We start from the raw sequence: 19961 nt of genomic DNA on the forward strand, positions 1-19961 counted from the left end.
TGAATAAACCCATCTCTCTTGTGCCGTGCCCCTCTGTGATTATACCCAAACTGTTCTGTGGCTGGACAGGCTTTGCCACCCCTTCTCTCCCACCCTCCTCTGTCATTCAGCAGGTACATTTCTGCTTTTCAAGGCTGAGTTCCAATGTCACCTCTTTGTGAAACCATGCGTTTCTTCTGTTACCAGTCTTCTGGGCTCTCTCAGCAGTTGGTACATTTTTCTAATGTAAGACTTACTAAAACCAGTGTTCTGATGAGGTATGTACGTGTTGTCATTAAGACACGCACCAAAGTGTATCTCAACTGTAGCGACTTCAGGACATACCATGGCACTAGACATATAGCGGGTATTATCAATCAGAACGCAAGGATCCTAGAAAGTCCCCATCTTCTGCCTTAGGTTAGGAAATAAGGGAAAAGTCTTATAGGCTGAGTGCCAAAAACCAGAGCACTTTCTTCCAGGGCTTTTCCAGAGGTCATTACATTGAAGGCATAAACCAGCGACTACCTGAATGTGGATTGGTACTTCCATTACCAAGGCTTATTTTCATTAAGGTAAATGGTTCCTAGAAGTATATTATCTATACGAATTACGTAAGACCATTTGGATTTTATGCTTCACACAGACACCCGGGCCAGTGGTGGAACATCTAGAAATCAAGTTACCCTGTGCTGACCCCATGACAGTAACACATTTAATTCAGTTTGATGAACAAGGAGCAGCTTACTAGCAGAGAATACACGCATGCAATATAAAACCGCCAGGGGAACACGGGGCCACAAAGACCAAGAACATTCAGCCAAATAATCCCATAGTGCTTCTTGATTACTTTTTAAATTAGGTAGCAGGTAGTAACGTGTTAAAAACATTTATGGAAAAAAAGCGTAACACAGACAAAATTCTTTCTACCAACTTTTCTTGGACCTAAGAAAAAGATCACCATTATTTAATTCTACCTGTGGGAACACACTGGTCTAGCTTGTAGAAGCCTAGTATACTAGCAGAGAGAGTTTGAAAACCATGTTCTCAAGTCATACCTTCACTCAAAGCATGAGTAACAGTCACACCTTTACTCAAAGCACAGGGTCATTGAAAAAAAAAAGTCTGACCTTAAACAACTTCATAGAGAAAATTTTAATTATGATTAGATTTACTTTTTAATGTTGTTGGGCTTTAGGGAATGGTTTACATAGCTTAGCAGAGTCCAGTAATTTTCCCAGATTCCTTGAGCCAGATAGGCGTCTCCCCCCTGCCCAGGCTGGTGAAGTCCTGTACGGTGATTCAGCCCCCACCCTCTTAGAGAGAAGGCAGCGCTTACTTACAAGGGGATGCCAGCTCTCTGGGTGGGCCCAGAAGAAGCTGAGCTTTCAGCCACTTAGAAGCCCAAGAGATCAAGATCACAGATCTAAAAATCCACAAGAGCTGGACTCAGGGACTCCAGCCAATGAAATATCTTAGCCACACCCAGTGTCCTGAGGGGGTAGACAGCATGTATTTTCAAGATGTATTAGTGATAGGACAAATGTGATTTTGGTTTTCTATTCACTTGAGAGACTGGCATTGTATCTGTAATATACCCTGATTCATCTGAATGCAGAAAACATTCTCACAGAGCAGTATCTTTTTTTTCCCAGCTAACATTATTTCATAGACATGTCAATGGTGTGATTTAACCCACACCCTGTTATCTTTATAGCTACGTGCCTCATTCATTTGGTCACTCAGTAAGAATTTATTGAGTATCTACTATCTAGTGAGTGTTCTGATACACACTATATATAATTTACACCATTTGCTCTCATTAATACTCATTTTGGGGTGTCCCAATTGTTTTCAATTTTCATTATTGAAAATACTATTATCAAAATCTTTCGACTTTCAGGTAGGCCCCTCAAAATACTATTACCAGGGAAGAGTTTGAAAAGGTCAAGGAATTGTATAGCTACTGTTGTTATGTGGTTAAGATTAAAGTGGGGGCTTTAATTTTAGAATTATACATAAAATTTATGGTTAGGCCACTGCAGTAGACTAGGCTAAAGATGACAAGAGTCTAAATTGGGGCAATGGTGGTAGGAGTGGGAAAAAAAGATGAGAAAAATACTGAAGAAGGAAGAACATGGGACTTTGTGCCTCATGAGACACAGGGGGTGAAGGAAGAGGTAAGGTGACCACTGGGTTTCGAGCATAAGTGACCGGACAGAGAACACAGCAGAGGAACAAGTTTGAGGGGCAAGAGGTATTCATTTCACAATGTTAATTTTATTATTTATTTATTTATTTATTTTTAAAGATTTTATTTATTTGACAGAGATAGAGACAGCCAGCGAGAGAGGGAACACAAGCAGGGGGAGTGGGAGAGGAAGAAGCAGGCTCATAGCGGAGGAGCCTGATGTGGGGCTCGATTCCGTAACGCCGGGATCACGCCCTGAGCCGAAGGCAGATGCTTAACCGCTGTGCCACCCAGGCGCCCCCACAATGTTAATTTTAAGCTGTGTGTGGATAATATCCAGGAGATAACCCAGTTGATTATAAAATTTGTTGAAGAGGTAGCTGTAAAAACACAAGGCTTTTTAGTATGAATTTTTTCAGCTGGGAACCCTGACGGTCAGCTAACTGAATTATTCCACTTTACAGATGAGGAGGTAGGCCACACAGATAGATCTACTTTCAGAAAATTACAGAGAATTGAGATTAGATTTTAAAAGACTGATTCAGGACTATTTCAGCCCACCGTGCTGCATTTCATTGGTAAATCTTGTTGGTCTTACAATTACTCAAAAAGACATACAGAGTTGTTTTCTCAGAATCCCACAATTATACACAGAAGCCCAGACAAAAGGCACAAACCCCACCTGCATTCTTTTGTCACTGCATAACTGACTTCTTAATCAAAGAGATCCTGCCATAGCTAGGTGGAGAAAATAAAGAGAAAATGGTCAGATTGCCAGAAGTGACTTGATCAGTGAGTGACTGTAAATATCATGTTTTTACTATACCCTGGCTGCACATACCTCTGTGCTTAATTTTTAAAGAACTAGTCATTTGATTGTCATTCTGAAAGCAAATAAAACCAGCACGTTTACCACAGACCATTTATCATATGAGGTATATGGGTGTGACAGTCACATTAGCTGTGGTTAACAACAGTTGATAAGCAGAAGTGCCAAGAGCTAATTAAAAAATTGACAGGACAGAAAACGTCATGGAGTTGAGGGCCAATGATACCAAAATTAAAGAATTCTTGAGAAATGAAGATCTTTTTAAGTTACTGGTGTTAAAAAAACAAAAGCATTCGAGTAGAGTACAGAATTAGGACCTAAATGCAGAGGGAGGTATGAAGAGAGTGAGGGCACGTTTCCATCTTCTCTGCAGTTTAAGGAAGGAAGGGCAATGCGGAAAGAAACGGACTCAACACTTACTAATGAGCATCTGCTCTGTGAGAGATATTCACAATCCATACATTATATAACTTCATCCTCCATCAGCTCTGTGACATAGACATCACATGCACCTTACGAGTGCGGAAACTGAGGCACAAAGAGAAAGGCAAGTGGTGGCAGTGTGTGACAAGCCATACAGACTTACTGTCTTGACACCCTGGCTTTATATCTGGGGTCTTCCTCTTCCTATTAGGCCTTTATTAATAGTAAGTAACTTACCCTCTCCTAAGACTGATCACCTATAAATGATATTAACAGTATTTCCTCAGAGTCACTGGGAGGATTATGTAGGTCATGGAAAAAGCACTGACTGTTATGCACGACACAAAGAAGCACTCAATAAACCAGCTATTTATCACTGCCTAAGACTACCCGGCAAGTAAGTGAATACAGGATTCCACATTTTTGATTCTAAGATGAACTCAACTATATCATACCTACCTGGTTACATCTTTAGGCTCCTGAGATCCTGGGGAGTGGAGAGCAGAGCTCAGGGGTAGAGACAGGTAACATTAATGGTGTGCAGAGGGTATGGGTGAGGGCAGTTAAGGCACACAGCTGATAGGCCTGACCCTACTTTGAGGACAGTATTTAGAATTGTTAAAAAAAAAAAAGTATAATTTTAAACTAAATCTTGCTTTAATTAAGGGAAAGGCTATAAATTAACTAAGAACATTTACCAACGTGGAAGGAAAATGTCACCAGTAAAACTACTTACTCTACCCAATATATAGCACTGTTATTTCACTTCTGATACTATTTAGTTTCTTTTAAATTTTTAAAAAAGATTTTATTTATTTATTTGTCTGAGAGAGAGAGAGAGAGTATACAAGCAGGCAGGTGGGGGCAGGTAGAGGGAGAAGCAGGCTGCCCACTGAGCAGGGAGCCCAATGTGGGACTTGATCCCAGGACCCTGGGATCATGACTGGAGCAAATGGCAGATGCTTAACTGACTGAAACACCCAGGTGCCCCAATACTATTTAGTTTCTAAAACTTTGTGGTTCTCTTGTCTTTTTAGATACTATGAAATGAGTTTTGTCCCCTATATTATTTATAAGTCATGTAGAAAAGTTTCTTACAGCTAGCAGAATAGCACTATTATCAATCTCCTGCCTAACAGAAAAATTACCTTGTTTTTCCTTCTTATAAAAACAACTTTAAACTCCAGTCACTTCTGATCCCAAAATGAAAATAACTTCCTTCCTAAGAGCTCTAAGGGGGGCGCCTGGGTGGCACAGCGGTTAAGCATCTGCCTTCGGCTCAGGGCGTGATCCCGGCGTTGTGGGATCGAGCCCCACATCAGGCTCTTCTGCTATGAGTCTGCTTCTTCCTCTCCCACTCCCCCTGCTTGTGTTCCCTCTCTCGCTGGCTGTCTCTATCTCTGTCAAATAAAAAAAAAAAAAACTTTAAAAAAAAAAAAAAAAAAAAAAAAGAGCTCTAAGGGAACACTGAGAGCTCCCTCTAGTGTCATGATAGTGAAATACAAGGGCCATTTAATTCTAAGATTTACAGGTTTATTCATTCAGTACCTTTATAGTATTAAGCCCTCACCTTGGTGTCAGATACTATGTTTATTCTCTTACCACACATTGTGGTCCTAATTATATATCTTCTAATACGAGCAACCACAACCTTTAAATGTATATCCTAATTTAAAGAGCACAGCATAAACGGCTTCTGTAAGCTATCCAATTCAGTTTACATTAAATGCACAAAGCTAAGAAAATGCTAATGAAGTAAACAGCCGAATGCAGTATACATATCCGACATCTGTGTTAACTCCCTTCTCTCTGTTCTCCTTATTTATGAATTGAATAAAATGGCAATGTGAGCCAACCTGATCCCACCAACAACAGCTGCAGTATGTTAGGCAATTTTCCTGAGAGTATCAAGAGAGATATTCTAGGTGTAGATGTCAAGGCATAATTCCTTGAGATTTTAAATGCAATACTGGCTGCTTGTGAATATAAAACCAAAACCTTTAACATGCTAAGTCACTTTTGCTGTTCCTACAATACCATCTACAGGTAACTCTGTGAAAACGAATTCCCTGGCCAAGTAAGATGAAGATATACTGGGTTAAGCCAAACTAATCTGCTTCTGTACTGAAGGACTTCTCAGAATTCCCAGTATGCTAATGTACATGATGAATCCCCAGTACTGGACAGTGTGAAGCTTCTCCCAAACTTACTTGACTATGATATCCCTTTTCTCCCAGAGTAGCTAACGACATCAAGGAAGCTAATGTTCAATGGGACAGTTTGGGAAATGATCTAATCCAAAGTTTCATCAGTTCCTCTGCTCTCATTATAAATCTCCAGCACTTGACTTAATGCATCAAACTGACCCCTTTCCTGCATTCCTACTATCTTCCCATTGACAGCCACTGACTTGGCTTTGAGATCTCAGTGCTGTGGGATCTCAAATGCCTTGTGATCCTCTGGTTCTTTCTGATTAAAAAAGCAAGTGGCTTCAAAGTTTATGACATCATACAAGGTATCAATCTCCTTTATACTTCAAACAAATCATTCCACTTTCACTCAAGTGCTGAAATAGGAGATGCTGCTTTCATTCTTTCACAGACCTTATCTGAGGACACATCCTGACTGTAGCCTGAAGCCTCGCTGAAAGACAGAGCATAACAGCTCAATGTTCAGACTTAGCTAAAAGATCAGACTACCTCAACCATCCCCAAGGAAGGCAAGGGCCAAAAGGACAGCACAATCAGACTCTAGGGAACTCAGCACAGAAAGCCACATGGAATCATACTGAGAGGCGAGGGTGGACAAGCACTGGTATAAAGGAAGGAAAGAGGAAGGTTGAGTTAAGGCTCAGAGGAGACATGGGCCCAGCACAGCTTTTCAATCCCCTGTAGTTGAATCCTCCCGGTGCAGCCTCAATAACTGGCTGCAGCCATTATAATTCCACAAACATAAAATAAGACTCCGACCTAAATGTGAATGATTAAAAGATCTACTTCGGGGGCCCCTGGGTGGTCAGTCATTAAGCGTCTGCCTTCAGCTCAGGGCGTGATCCCAGGGTCCTGGGATCGAGCCCCACATCAGGCTCCCTGCTGAGGGCCTGCTTCTTCCTCTCCCTGCTCCCCCTGCCTGTATTCCCTCTCTTGCTGGCTGTCTCTCTCTCAAATAAATAAATAAAATCTTTTTAAAAATAAATAAATAAAAGATCTACTTTGGATTATTACTTTTCTTTATGATTCAGGATAATTAAGAAGAGTACGTTTATTTAAGTCAGGGTTCATAATACTCTTTTAAACTGAAGATGGATCTATTTCCTCAAGTTATTTGATACTTTCCTTCTAGAGCTCAATTCCAGAAAAAAGCTCTAAGAACACAAAAAGGCATTTTTAGAGATAATGATGTCAAAATAACAAATAAGTAAAAGTCAATCAAGTAAATCAAGGTCTCTCTCATTTCATATCACTGAATTTGTAAATTCTCTTAACAAAGTTTATATATGCACAACTCAGAGTGATTTAAATTTATAACAGAAACCTGTAATCCAACTAAAAGAAATCCATTGCTACATAACTAAAATTAGGTAATTATATATTTATTTATAAAATAACAAAAGGTTTAGGAATAGATCTGTTTATTGTACTGTGAAAATGGTCTTGGTACATGTGAGAAACATACTTTGAGGACAGCATTCAGAACTGTTAAGACAAAAGACAAACTATAATTTTAAACTCAATCTTGATTTAAGGGAAAGGCTATAAATTATTGGCTGGAATGCATTCAGCATGAACTCAGATTCTATATAATTATAAAGCATGAAAGAGTACAAAAGATGTTGGAGTCCAATAAGCCCATACCTAAATTTTTACTGTAAAGCTGCAAGGACTTTTTGTTTATTCTTATATACTAGTTTTCTTCTGAGACAAGTTGATTTTATCTCCAAGACTTAAGGCCATTCCCTGTAAGGAAGAATGAAAATGTTTATAATTATTAAATCTATATAAAACCAGTAGGTTATTGTATCTTAACCAAGCCCCCATTCAATGACGCCAGATGAATAATGAAACCAAGGATGTACAAAACAGATTCACCAAAACTTTACTTTCAGTGCTAGATTTACAAATAGTCACTAGATTTGTAGTTTGGATTTCAAAAAACTCTAGAGAACCCATTTCACAAACATCCTACAGGAATCAATCTTGTTTTAGGTAAATAATCCAGAGCAATAGGCCCAAAAAGTGGGCCATTTTAATGAAGCAAAAGTTCTATTTCTAGTCAGAGAATATTATTACATATATGCATCTAACGCATAAAACACTAGTATGACGGAGAATACTACATATAGAAATAATGAAGAAATGAATTCTTCCTTTTTGTTCTGTTCAGAGATGATCTCAAAAAACAAAACAAAACAAAACAAAAACCACCCTATTGTTACCTGACTCTTTGCACGAATTCTTATGTGGCCAGTAACAGGGGCTTCTGGTCCCTGTTGAATTGGCTTCTCAATGCTGACATTTGCAAGGGCATCTTCTCCAAATATAGAACGAGCATACAGGTTGGCTGCCATAAAGCCACAGTAACCAGAAAGAGCCTGGAAGAAATTGATGATACAATCGATACTTCACTAGAGAACGACACATAAGCGAGACCCAGCAGCATTTATAAATTATCATTTAAAATAGGACTTACCATGTGGTGGTGGTTACATGACTACATAAATGTCAAAACTCATAGAACTGCATATATAAAAGTGTGAACGTTACTGTGTCTATGTTACACCTCAAAAAATTGTATTTAAAGAAATAGCACTTATGCCAGTTTGTATATATACATTCCCTATTCACTTACAGAGTTATCCGACTGCACCAGACCTTCAGCTCCATGAAGGACAATTTTTATTTTGCTCATTACTGTACATCCAGTAGCTCACAGAGTACTGGATGTATGATATTTGTTTGTGTATTTGTTAGACTATTTGTTGAATAAACTGATAGAGGAATTAAAACCCATTTGTCTGGCAGAACTTTACTGATAAAATTAGTATTATTAATATTAGCAGGAATTCAACAAAGGAAAAAAAATTCCTTAGAGCCTTAGTTTCATTTTTCTTCCTTTCTATTATTTTTCATATATACAGAACTTAGTAGAAAATTCTGTATTTGAACAGATACATTCTGACCCACAATCAGAGCCAAGAGAAGAGGTCATAGACATTTTTAATCCAGTATCAAAACCTATTTTGGAATGAGTCTTGAGCTGAAAGGGAGAAGACTGAAAAGAAAAATGAATCTGACTATAAATCAACTGGGTCCCTGTACCAGGAACAAGCAGGCTGGTATATTTCGGTACGAAGAGGTAAACAGAGTGATGCATTCTGTTAGCTAGTCCAGAATGGCACTGCTTTTTTCATGCTGAACAAAGACAAAGATACACTGAAGGAAACACAAGAGAGCCAGGAACCTGCTGTACTACCCCCTATCAGATTAAGTTCTCAGTCGAACCTTACCTTCTCTGGAGTGAGGCATTTCATGTTAGTTGACTTTAATATATGCTGTAAGTAGTCATTTAAATCAATTATATTTGTGTTAACCGTCACCTGTACAGAGGGAGAAAAAAGTCAAGGAGATCATAATCCTTATAATGAGAAAGTTGCATATTTCTGATCTTACAGTTGAGAAAACAGACTCACATATCATACGAACCTCCTTCCAAGTATTTAGTGGGGAGAGTGGGCAAAGAAAAAAAAAAGTAAATGACATCTACAAAATCCAACAAACGGCAAGTTGGCATCAGAACTTTCATACATAGGTAACTTCATAAAAGATCAACATGCTCCATATAAAGTATTTCTAATAAAAATCAAGGCCACTGACTTTGTAAAACCTCTTCTGGACACTGGATTCAATGGTAAATTATTATTCATACATCCAAGGGATGGAATATTGTCTTTAATATCTTGATCAGTCAGTCTAATCATACAACTGCTACTCTTGTCAGTTTACAACTTAGCAAACTACTCGTGTAATTTCTGGTTAAGGCTCATTTGCAAGAAGAGATATTGAGAGACTGCTTCTTACATCTGACACTTTTTAGTGGGACTACTTTTATCAGAGAATTCCTCAACACTAGCCAAAAAGGAAGATAAAGAGTTCGGGGAAATCTCCCAAGGACTAACTTTGTTTTCCCATTCGAATTCAGCCCACATCTGACGGAATTCAGCGTCAGTGCAAGTGGCAGGCTGGATATAGTCCATGATGTCGATGTGAATATCACTGAGGACGACACAATTTCTGTCACTTGCTGCTCCAGAGACATCATAAACTGCAATACACACACACAAAAAGGTCCTGAATCACCAGAGGCAAAGTTTAATTTAAAAAGTTTTAGTATTTCCAAATAATAATTATTGTATTAGCCACATTTCTATAATGCTTATTCTATCCTGGGCTCCATTTTAAATGCTTTGAAAAGATTACCTATTTAATACTCCCTTCAATCCTATGTTATGGTATTATCATTTTTCATCTTATGGATGATGAAACAAAAAGAAGTCACATTAAGTTGCTCAAGGTCACAGAACTGATTAAGTGGTAGGGCCAGGATTCAAACTCAGTCAGTACAGAGGTAGCAACTGCAGTGTGAGGCCCTGCAGGATACGTAAGTAGCAGTGCTCCCTTGGAGGTACTTAACTAACATTTCTGAATGAATGTTGAGGAGCTACGGTACTTAATGATTCAAGATTATTTACTTCTATGACTGCCTCATCCACAGCAGAAAGTCGTCATCTGATTGGAGCCTACCTTTCCTCCTCCTTTTTTTTTTTTCTAAAGATTTTATTTATTTATTTGACAGAGAGACAGCCAGCGAGAGAGGGAACACAAGCAAGGGGAGTGAGAGGAAGAAGCAGGCTCCCAGTGGAGGAAGCCTGATGTGGGGCTCGATCCCAGAACGCCAGGATCACGCCCTGAGCCGAAGGCAGACGCTTAACGACTGTGCTACCCAGGCGCCCCAACCTTTCCACCTCCTAGCCTCTTCTCTTGACATTCCCCTACTCAATCTACTTTCAGTGAAAACTGAGGTCACGAGAATAAGTTTAATTTTTAGCCCCACATCTAAAAACAAATTTCTCTCTCTCTGAATCCACACTCACTTCCTTACCCTTCATATCAGGGAAATGCTGTCTCTTCTCTTCCAGATTTGTATTTCTTGCCATCTGTGACCCCTGCTCCGGTTCAGGACATCACTCCATCAATCATTACCTCCCTCACTCTTACGTCTTTACCTTCGTATTCTCTACTGACTCTTCCCTTAGTCTATAAACATACTCACCTTAAAAAAAAATTCTCCCTCATCCTGACTGTCTTCAGTCTACCACCCTCTCTCATTCTTATCAAAACCGGAGTTCTACACTCAGAACTGTCTACACTCACTGTCCTTATTTCTCCATCTCCAAGTCTTCAACCCACCACCACTGCCCAAGATATACCAGAAGCAATATTTAATTTCACTGATCACCAAATCCAAAGGACCCTTCTTTTAGACTTTGTTATTCGACCCTTTGCAACTCCAGATTCTTTTGGAAGATTTTTCCTTACTTCTTCTTTACCACATTTCAGGTACCTTCGTAGGATTCTCCTCATCTGACCATACTTTCAATATTGCTGTTCTCTTAGATTCAGGTTTCAAATCTCCCCTCTTCTCACTCTTTATGCCCTCTGAGTGACTCCTTCCATTCCTATGGCTTTCAAACAAATATGTGTCTCTGGTTTAGAACTCCTATTCAAGTTTCACACTCGTATCAAATTGCCCTTGGACACCTTTAGACACTTTATTACTCAGCCTGCTCAAGATTTACCTTAGTATCTCTCTCAAATGTGTTCTTCTCTCCCATATTCCCTGTTTTGGTGAATGCCATAAATATCAATGCAACAGACCCAATAAAAAAATCTGAGGGTTACTCTAGCCATTTCTTCTTCAATCAGTCCGTGTCCTGGGCATTCTATCTCTTTAATATGGGTAATATGCAGCACTTCTCTCCAACCCAACCACTTCTGCACTGGTTTGAGCTCTGTCCTCTCTCACCTGTGCTACTACCCTGCCTCTTCCAATCAGTCTTCTACAGTGCTATCACAGAAATGTTTAATCATGGTGCGCCTGGATGGTTCAGTTGGTTAAGCATCTGATTCTCGATTTTAGCTCAGGTCATGATCTCAGGATCCGGAGACTGAGCTCCACACTGGGCTCTGTGCTGAGCGTGGAGACTGCTTAAGATTTTCTCTCTCTCCCTCTGTCCTTCCACCCGCCCCGCTCACATGCACTCTCTCACTCTTTAAAAAAAAAAGAAAGAAATGTTTACTCATGTAACTCACTGAGAATTCCTTAATGGCTCTAACCTTTTATATCCAGGACTAAGTCTGAAATCCTCAGCATGACAAGTAAAAGTGAGCTCCCACTAACCTTCCTAACCTCATTTTTTTTTTAAACCACCACCCTGCAGCCTACTTTGAACTCCCAAGTATATCAAACTACTTGCATTTGTTCCAGCTGAATCCTTGCCTAGCAGAACACTTAATAATCTTTCAAAACGCCACATGAGTATTAGTTGTTCCACAAAGCCTTTCCTAATCTTCCCTCCCCACTCCCCCACTACTTTGAGAAAAATGACCAAATTTCTACACAGACTCCCACTTTATCTAGCAGAAGCTTCCTCCGTAGCGCTCACCATTATGTGTTACACATATCTATTCTACTTATCTGTCTTCCCTTACTAGACCACAAATTACCCGAGGAGAGATCTTTTGTCCTCACCATGGTAGCCCCATCCCAACCAGGAACTTGCTTAAAGAAATGCTTATTGACTGACCGAATGCCTCTATATAAGCTAGTCCCTGGGTGACCTGGGAACCAATACCTATACAAAGTTTTAGACTCAGTTCAAAAGTTATCCTTTGATAACATATCTTCCTCCTCTATAAAGCCTTCTATATATTTAGCATTTTTCCTCTATGATCCCAAAGCACATAGTATATAAAGTAGCACCTCTCACATTGTGCTGTACTTATGTATTTTACTTATTTTTTTCCTCCTTTTGCTTGCCAGTTTCTTGAGGACAGTCTCTACAGTTCATTTCTGGACATCCATGAACATAGTACAACACTTAATATAATAGCAGGTGCCCCCATAAATGATGAATGAGTGAATGAATGAATACATTCAGGTCCTGTCCTCAAGAAATGTCACACAACTACTTATTACAGAAATTCTTCATACACAATATTCAAACATCACATACTATAAAACAATTCCTTACCTATATTACCAAAAATTATTCCATTTTCTGTTGATGCTACTTTAACATTAGCTTTAATATTTGCAAAATCATGAGGAGCAAGAGTCAAAGGAGATGGCTTTTCCACAAGTTTCAGATCCCCTGAAAAAACATTTAGATATGGTTAAAATATATATTAAACCACATGCATATCTCTCAAATCATAAATCTTATATTCCAAAAAATAAAATCTTAAAATGTATGCAGCTTAATAGCTTCAAGCAAAATAAGGAACAAGAGAAGAGTTATGATTCAAATATTTTGAGGACAAAATAAAGAAATCATTTAACACCTTATTATTCACATCAATTTGCATATTTTCTTTGAAAAGGTAACAGGTTTCTCAGAATAATCCTATATTTAGTTTGTGTGTGTGTACTTTAGGCTTACCATTTTATTTCAATGACTGAGTGTAAATTTCTCAAAAAGCTTAAGTCTTAAACTATAGACTCCATTACAAAGAAAGATAGAATAATCCACAGAAAGACTTACAAATTCTTAGAAACATAGCTCTTTATACAGGCATCAAGCTATGACAAGGAAGACAGGGCAGAAGTAACTTTTCCCTTGATATCTTAAAGTTCTTTAACTCCTGCTTAAGCCACATGGAATTTCCTAGAGGCACTGCACTGTTTCTTTCTCTCTCTCTTTTTTTTTTTTTTTTTTTTAAGATTTTACTGGACCCCTGGGTGGCTCAGTTGGTTAAGTGTCTGCCTTTGGCTCGGGTCATGATTCCAGGGTCCTGGAACTGAGTCCCACATCGGGCTCCGTGCTTGGCAGGGAGTCTGTTTCCCCCTCTCCTTCTGCCCCTCTCCCCGCTTGTGCTCTCTCTGTCAGATAAATAAAATCTTAAAAAAAAAAAAAAGATTTTATTTATTTATTTGAGAGAGAGCGTGGCTATAGAGTGCATGAGCAGGGGGGAGGGGCAAATGGAGAAGCACTCCCCACTGAGCAGGAGCTCCATTGATCTGAGGACCCTGGGATCATGACCTGAGCTGAAGGCAACCCTTAACTGACTGAGCCACCCAGACGCCCTGGCACTGCACTGTTTCTATATACAATTTATATTTTCCAACTTCAAAGCCATATGTAGAAGTGGTCAGAGAGAGTATGATTCATGTGTTTTTATTAAGAAGAAAAACACATCTCAAGTTGCAATTGTAATGATAATATATTACTTTGGCCACATGTGGTAGGTATCAGTTATAGACTCAGAAAAAACCTAGTTCTGTTCTAAGGCTATTAAAAATTTAACTAAGCGAGCCATTTGGTAAATCTGTAACTTAAACAACTCTTATTTATATCTAGAAAAACTGACATTTGCTAGTTGAGCTTACTGAATAAACCCATCTGGATGTACCAAGAGCATAAACCTAAGAAAGTCAAGTATCACAGAGGTTCAGAAAACTGGAGCTGAAAGAGACCAAATATTAAATGTAAAACTAAGCCTTGATTCAAAATTCTGATACTAAAAAGCTTTTTTTTTTTTTTTAAAGATTTTATTTATTTATTTGACAGAGATAGAGACAGCCAGCGAGAGAGGGAACACAAGCAGGGGGAGTGGGAGAGGAAGAAGCAGGCTCATAGCAGAGGAGCCTGATGTGGGGCTCGATCCCATAACGCCGGGATCACGCCCTGAGCCGAAGGCAGACGCTTAACCGCTGTGCCACCCAGGCGCCCCACTAAAAAGATTTCTTATACAAAACTTATACATATCCCTTAGTAATCTGTCATAAAGACTTACTATGTAACAAAATCTTTCCTTTATGGTAAATTTCCTTACCCAGAGTAGCTAACTCTAATGTGCAGTTCTGCAAAGTATCACTGGTTTGATTTACAACAAGTACATCCAGGACAATATCATACTGGTTGACATGAACATAAGCTTCTGCATATACAGGATCTGAGAAACCTGTCAACTGGGTGACCTGTCAAACAAAAATAAAGAGAAGATCAAGTGACCGAGACAATTTAACCAAACATATCCTAAGCCAAATGACTAAATCTGTTAGGTAATTAACAGATGTGCTAAGATTAGACAAGTCATTTTGAAATAGATACAATAAAATTGTTGTGTAATACAGAGGTGGTAATTGCAAATGGGACATTAGAAATAACAGGTTTATAACAGTTTATAACTCAGTAGGAGAAAGTTGTTAAATATGTTGAGCAAATACATTAAACATGATCTCAATTTAAGAACTGAATAGACTTGGATACATTTTCAGTTAAATCCCTCAGTATCTCAACTCACTAGTTGCTCTCCAAAACTTGGGAAACTAAATAAAATCCAAATCATGTGGTAGTCCCTGCCACCTAAATTCAGGAACTAAATAGATTATATGGCAAGAAATGCTTGTAATTCCACAAAGATAAATTTTATATGCTTCCCCCCCAGCCAAATTAAAAAAAAAAAAACAAACACCCTGAGTATAGCACTTTAAACTTAATATTGTCACCAAAACCACATGCAACAAGAAAAAAATAGATAAAACTGGATTATATCAAAATGAAGAATTTTTGTGCATCAAAGAACATTATTAACAGTGAAAAGGCAAACTACAGAATGGGAGAAAATATTTGTCAATCATACATCTGATAAGGGACTTGTGATCCAGCAATTTCACCTCTGGGTATAACCTGAAAGAAATGCAATTAATGCCTCAAAGAGATATTTGTGGTCCATGTTCATAGCAGCATTCTTCACAATAGCCAAAACGTAGAAGCAACCCAAGTGACTATCAACAGATAAATGGATAAACAATATGTGGTATATATTCATACTCGAATATCCCTCAGCCTTAAAAAAGAAATTCTGATACATGCTACAGTATAGATGAACCTTGAAGACATGATGTTAAGTGAAATAAGTCAGTAACAAAAGGGCAAATACTGTATGATTCTGCTAACATAAGGTACCTGGAGCAATCAAATTCATAGTGATAGAAAGTAGACTGGTGGCTGCCAGTGACTGAGGGGAAGGGAGTGTGGGGAGTTATTGTTCAATGGGCACAGAATCTCAACTTTACAAGATGAAAGAAGTTCTGTGGATGGATGGATGATGGTGACAGTTGCACAATGATGTGAATATACTCAGTGCCACTGAACTGTACACTTAAGGATAGTTAAGATAAATTTGATATTATGTCAATTTTGCCACAAATATTAAAATAAATTTTTATTATAAATTTATTATAAATTTTAAAAATTTATAACTGTAATATCGTCAATGTCAATTCCCAAATTGAAGGGAAGTGTTTTAGTAGTTCCAATTCTTTTTTTTTTTTAAATCAAGCACTTGTCTTGCCTTTTTCTTTTCTTTTTTTTTTTTTAAGATTTTATTTATTTATTTGACACAGAGAGAGAGACAGTGAGAGAAAACACAAGCAGGGGGAGCGGGAGAGGGAGAAGCAGGCTTCCTGCGGAGCAGGGAGCCCAATGCAGGGCTTGATCCCAGGACCCTGGGATCATGACCTGAGCCGAAGGCAGACGCTTAATGACTGAGCCACCCAGGCGCTCCAGTAGTTCCAATTCTGCTACTAACCTTATCTTGGACTAATCACTCTGAAACTGTTTTTTCATCTAATAAAAGGAACTGAACTAGATCACTGATTTGTAAATTTATATATTTTATTTTATTTTTTTAAAGATTTTATTTATTTATTTGACAGAGATAGAGACAGCCAGCGAGAGAGGGAACATAAGCAGGGGGAGTGGGAGAGGAAGAAGCAGGCTCATAGTGGAGGAGCCTGATGTGGGGCTCGATCCCATAACGCCATGATCACGCCCTGAGCCGAAGGCAGACGCTTAACCGTGTGCCACCTAGGCGCCCCATGTAAATTTATATATTTTAAGAGTAGGAAAACTTTCCTAATAAAATCCTACATGGAAGTCAACATACTAAGAATATAAAAGTGGAGTTGCCCTGTTTAAAGTAACAGGGTACAGGAGAAACAGGGCAGGGTGTCAGAGTAGAGGCCAGAGTCCTGCCCTTTAAAAGTTTTAGTTAATCTTTAGGTGCTGGGGTGGCTTAGTCAGTTAAGTGTCCAACTCTGAATATATCTGCTCAGGGCTTGATCTCAGGGTCATAAGTTTAAGCCTCATGCTGGGCTCCATGCTGGGCATGGAACCTAATTAAAAAATAAATAGAAACTTTCTTAAAGTTTTAGGTAATCTTTAGGGATCTCCCAGTGTATGTGTTAGTCCATGATTCCACACACAACTGGAACAAGTTATAAAACCATCTACTAGACTTACAGTACTACTGTACAGTAAAACACCAGCATCTGAGTTTTATTTATTTATTTATTTTAAAGATTTTATTTATTCGTTTGAGAGACAGACAGAGAGAGCACAAGCAGGGGGTGCAGCAGAGGGAGAGGGAGAAGCAGGCTCCCATCAGGCTCGATCCCCGGACCCTGGGATCACAACCTGAGCAGAAGGCAGATGCTTAACCGACTGAGCCACCCAGGCGCCCCAGCATCTGAGTTTTAATTCATGTTTCATGAACCCGTCAATCACAGTGACTTGACAAAAACTGATGCAGTATAACAAGTTATTTTTTCTTTTAAAAAACAGTGAGACCAGCCACTTCCTGGTTGCTACTTTCTTAAGTGGCCCATTTAAATAATTTACCAGTGTATTTGACATTTTGTTACCTTGTTAAGTTTAGATGCCAAGGGATCTGCTGCCTCTTTCCTCTGTGTGTTGCCCATCGCTGCCAGCAAGCTCAGCTGAAACTGATCTTCCTTGCAGTTCATTTCATTCTTCGCAGTTAGTTGCATAAAGGAAATGGGGTCATCAGGCTGTACTGTCACATTCCTCTTTTCAGATTCTTTCTGTGTTAAGAAAACAATACACATGTCTCTCTTTAATATGGAAAGAAAGAAAGCTTTCTATAGGCCTATAATAGGGACAGCCCTCACATAGGACTGAAAACCAAACAAAATTTTTAAAAACCCACAAAGCACTATATACCTTACCTTCTGGGATAATTTCTCTTCTTCAAGTTTAGCAGACAACATGTGAGAAAGGGACTGTCTGCATTCCTTATTGAAAATGTCATTCATTAAAGGTGAACATTCAGACAAGACCTTGAGGCACAGGGAAATTCGATCTACATCATCATCTGTAATTGGCTTCTTAGGAAGAGAGGATTTTCCCAAATGAAGGATAGTGGCCATGAGCAACATAGCCTCAGCAACAAAAGACTAGAAAAGTAGAGAAATGGATTATTTACTGTCATGGTTCTCCAATTCAGTAATGTTACTTTATTATAATTCACAATCCAAGAAATATAATTTTCACTTCACCTGAATAAGAATTCAAATGCTTCAGATTTTTATCTCCATATATTTGATGCACACCCTTTTCCTTCCTTTTTAACTGCCATCCTATAATACCTTCATGAACCTTCAACTGAAAGATAGCAACAGCTTTTTAACTATTTTCCCTTACTCTAAATCCTTTCAAATGCCAATGCTATCTTTTTAAAAATTCCAACTACAGGGGTGCCTGTGTGGCTCCACTGGTTAAGCATCTGCCCTTGGCTCAGGTCATGATCCTGGAGTCCTGGGATGAAGCCCCGCATCGGGCTCCCAGGTCTGCGGGAAGCCTGCTTCTCCTCTGCCTGCCGTTCCCCCTGCTTGTGTTCTCTCTCTCTCTCTGTCAAATAAATAAAACCTTAAAAAAAATAAAATTCCAACTACAGAAAAGTTAAAAGGATACACTTTACCAGTTAGTTGCTTACATTATGCCTTATTTGCTTTCTTATTCTACCTATATATATGCACTTACTTTTTTGGCTAAACATATGAAAGTAAGGTTCTTCACGCCTTAAGTATTTTAGCATAAATCTCTTAAGAATCAGGACAGTTTCCTATAGAACCACAGTATCATCATCTCACCCGAGAATGAACAATCCCAAAAACTTTACACTTAAGTTCAAATAAATTTTCCTAATGTCACCAAGTGTTTTTATGGTTTTTTTAAATCCAGGATCAGCTTTATGCATTTTATTTGGCTGTTATTCTCTTCAGTCCCTTTTAAGCCAGACCAATCCCCCTGGTTTTTTCTATTGCTTTCCACTATAATGACTTTTTTAAAAAGGCTAGGCCAGTTGTTTTGTAGAATGTCCCCCACTTTTGGTTAGAATACCAGATAGGTGATGTTTTATATCTCTTACTGTATTGCACTGGGAGGCACATAATGTCAGGTTGCCCCATTATTGTGGTGCAAAGTGTGATCACCTGCTGCTGCTATCTTAATCCTTCTTGTGCACCAGTCACTTCACTCTACATGGAAGTACCTTCAGGGACTTCCTACAACCTTCATGTTGAAGTCCATACTACCTAGCCTGCTATTCAAGGTTTCCACAAGTGACTCCAACTTGCTTCTTTAGTGTCACGTACAATTATCCTGACACATACTCTCTACACCCTTGCCGACCCGTCTTTGGCTAAATGCTGATCTGTACATGTGCATGAAAAGACTCCCAGAGGCCTGGGAATGAACCGGCAGAGGAATGAGGGTAATAATCCTGAGTCTGGATACAGTCTCCAGAAGAAGAAGAAAGGGGAAGGGACAGAAAAAAACAGCTACAGAAATTGTGGCCAAAAAGTTCCCAAATTTAATGAAAACTATAACCTTCATATCCAAGAAGCTCAATGAACCACAATAAAGGAAACATGAAGAAAACCACACCAAGGCAAACCCTAATCAAATTACTGAAACCTATGATAGGGAGAAAATCTAAAACTAGCCAGAGAAAACAGGATACATTCCACACAGAGGCATAAGAATGACAGCAGGCTTCTCATCAGAAAGCCAGAAGATACTGGGAGCTACATCTTTTTAGTAAACTGCAAGCCAGAAGACAATGGAGTAACCTCTTGATAGAACTAAAGGGAAAAAACCGTCAATTTAGAATTCTATATCCACAAAGGTATCTTTTAAAAATGAAAGAAAAATAAAGGTTTTTTCAGACAAACAAAAACCAAGAAAATTTATTGCCAACAGACCTCACTGTAAGAAAAGTTAAAGCAAGGGGCGCCTGGGTGGCACAGCGGTTAAGTGTCTGCCTTCGGCTCAGGGCGTGATCCCGGCGTTATGGGATCGAGCCCCACATCAGGCTCCTCTGCTATGAGCCTGCTTCTTCCTCTCCCACTCCCCCTGCTTGTGTTCCCTCTCTCGCTGGCTGTCTCTATCTCTGT

At 39.0% G+C, this 19961-nt stretch overlaps 1 protein-coding gene across 1 annotated transcript in view; it reads right to left on the bottom strand.

Annotated features, from left to right (window-relative positions):
- Positions 1-6993: 6993 nt before the first annotated feature.
- Positions 6994-19961, bottom strand: part of COPB1 (COPI coat complex subunit beta 1) — a 37441-nt gene continuing 24473 nt past the window's right edge. The window contains exons 15-22 of the mRNA XM_002923303.4: positions 17733-17960; positions 17409-17588; positions 14534-14678; positions 12733-12852; positions 9598-9743; positions 8929-9018; positions 7858-8013; positions 6994-7378 (exon numbers count right to left, since the gene is read on the bottom strand). Of these exons, the coding sequence (XP_002923349.1) occupies positions 7319-7378; positions 7858-8013; positions 8929-9018; positions 9598-9743; positions 12733-12852; positions 14534-14678; positions 17409-17588; positions 17733-17960 (1125 nt within the window). The 3' untranslated portion in view covers positions 6994-7318. The remainder of the gene's footprint in view (positions 7379-7857; positions 8014-8928; positions 9019-9597; positions 9744-12732; positions 12853-14533; positions 14679-17408; positions 17589-17732; positions 17961-19961) is intronic.

Source organism: Ailuropoda melanoleuca, chromosome 16, assembly GCF_002007445.2.
Source record: "Ailuropoda melanoleuca isolate Jingjing chromosome 16, ASM200744v2, whole genome shotgun sequence".
Lineage (NCBI taxonomy): Eukaryota > Metazoa > Chordata > Mammalia > Carnivora > Ursidae > Ailuropoda > Ailuropoda melanoleuca.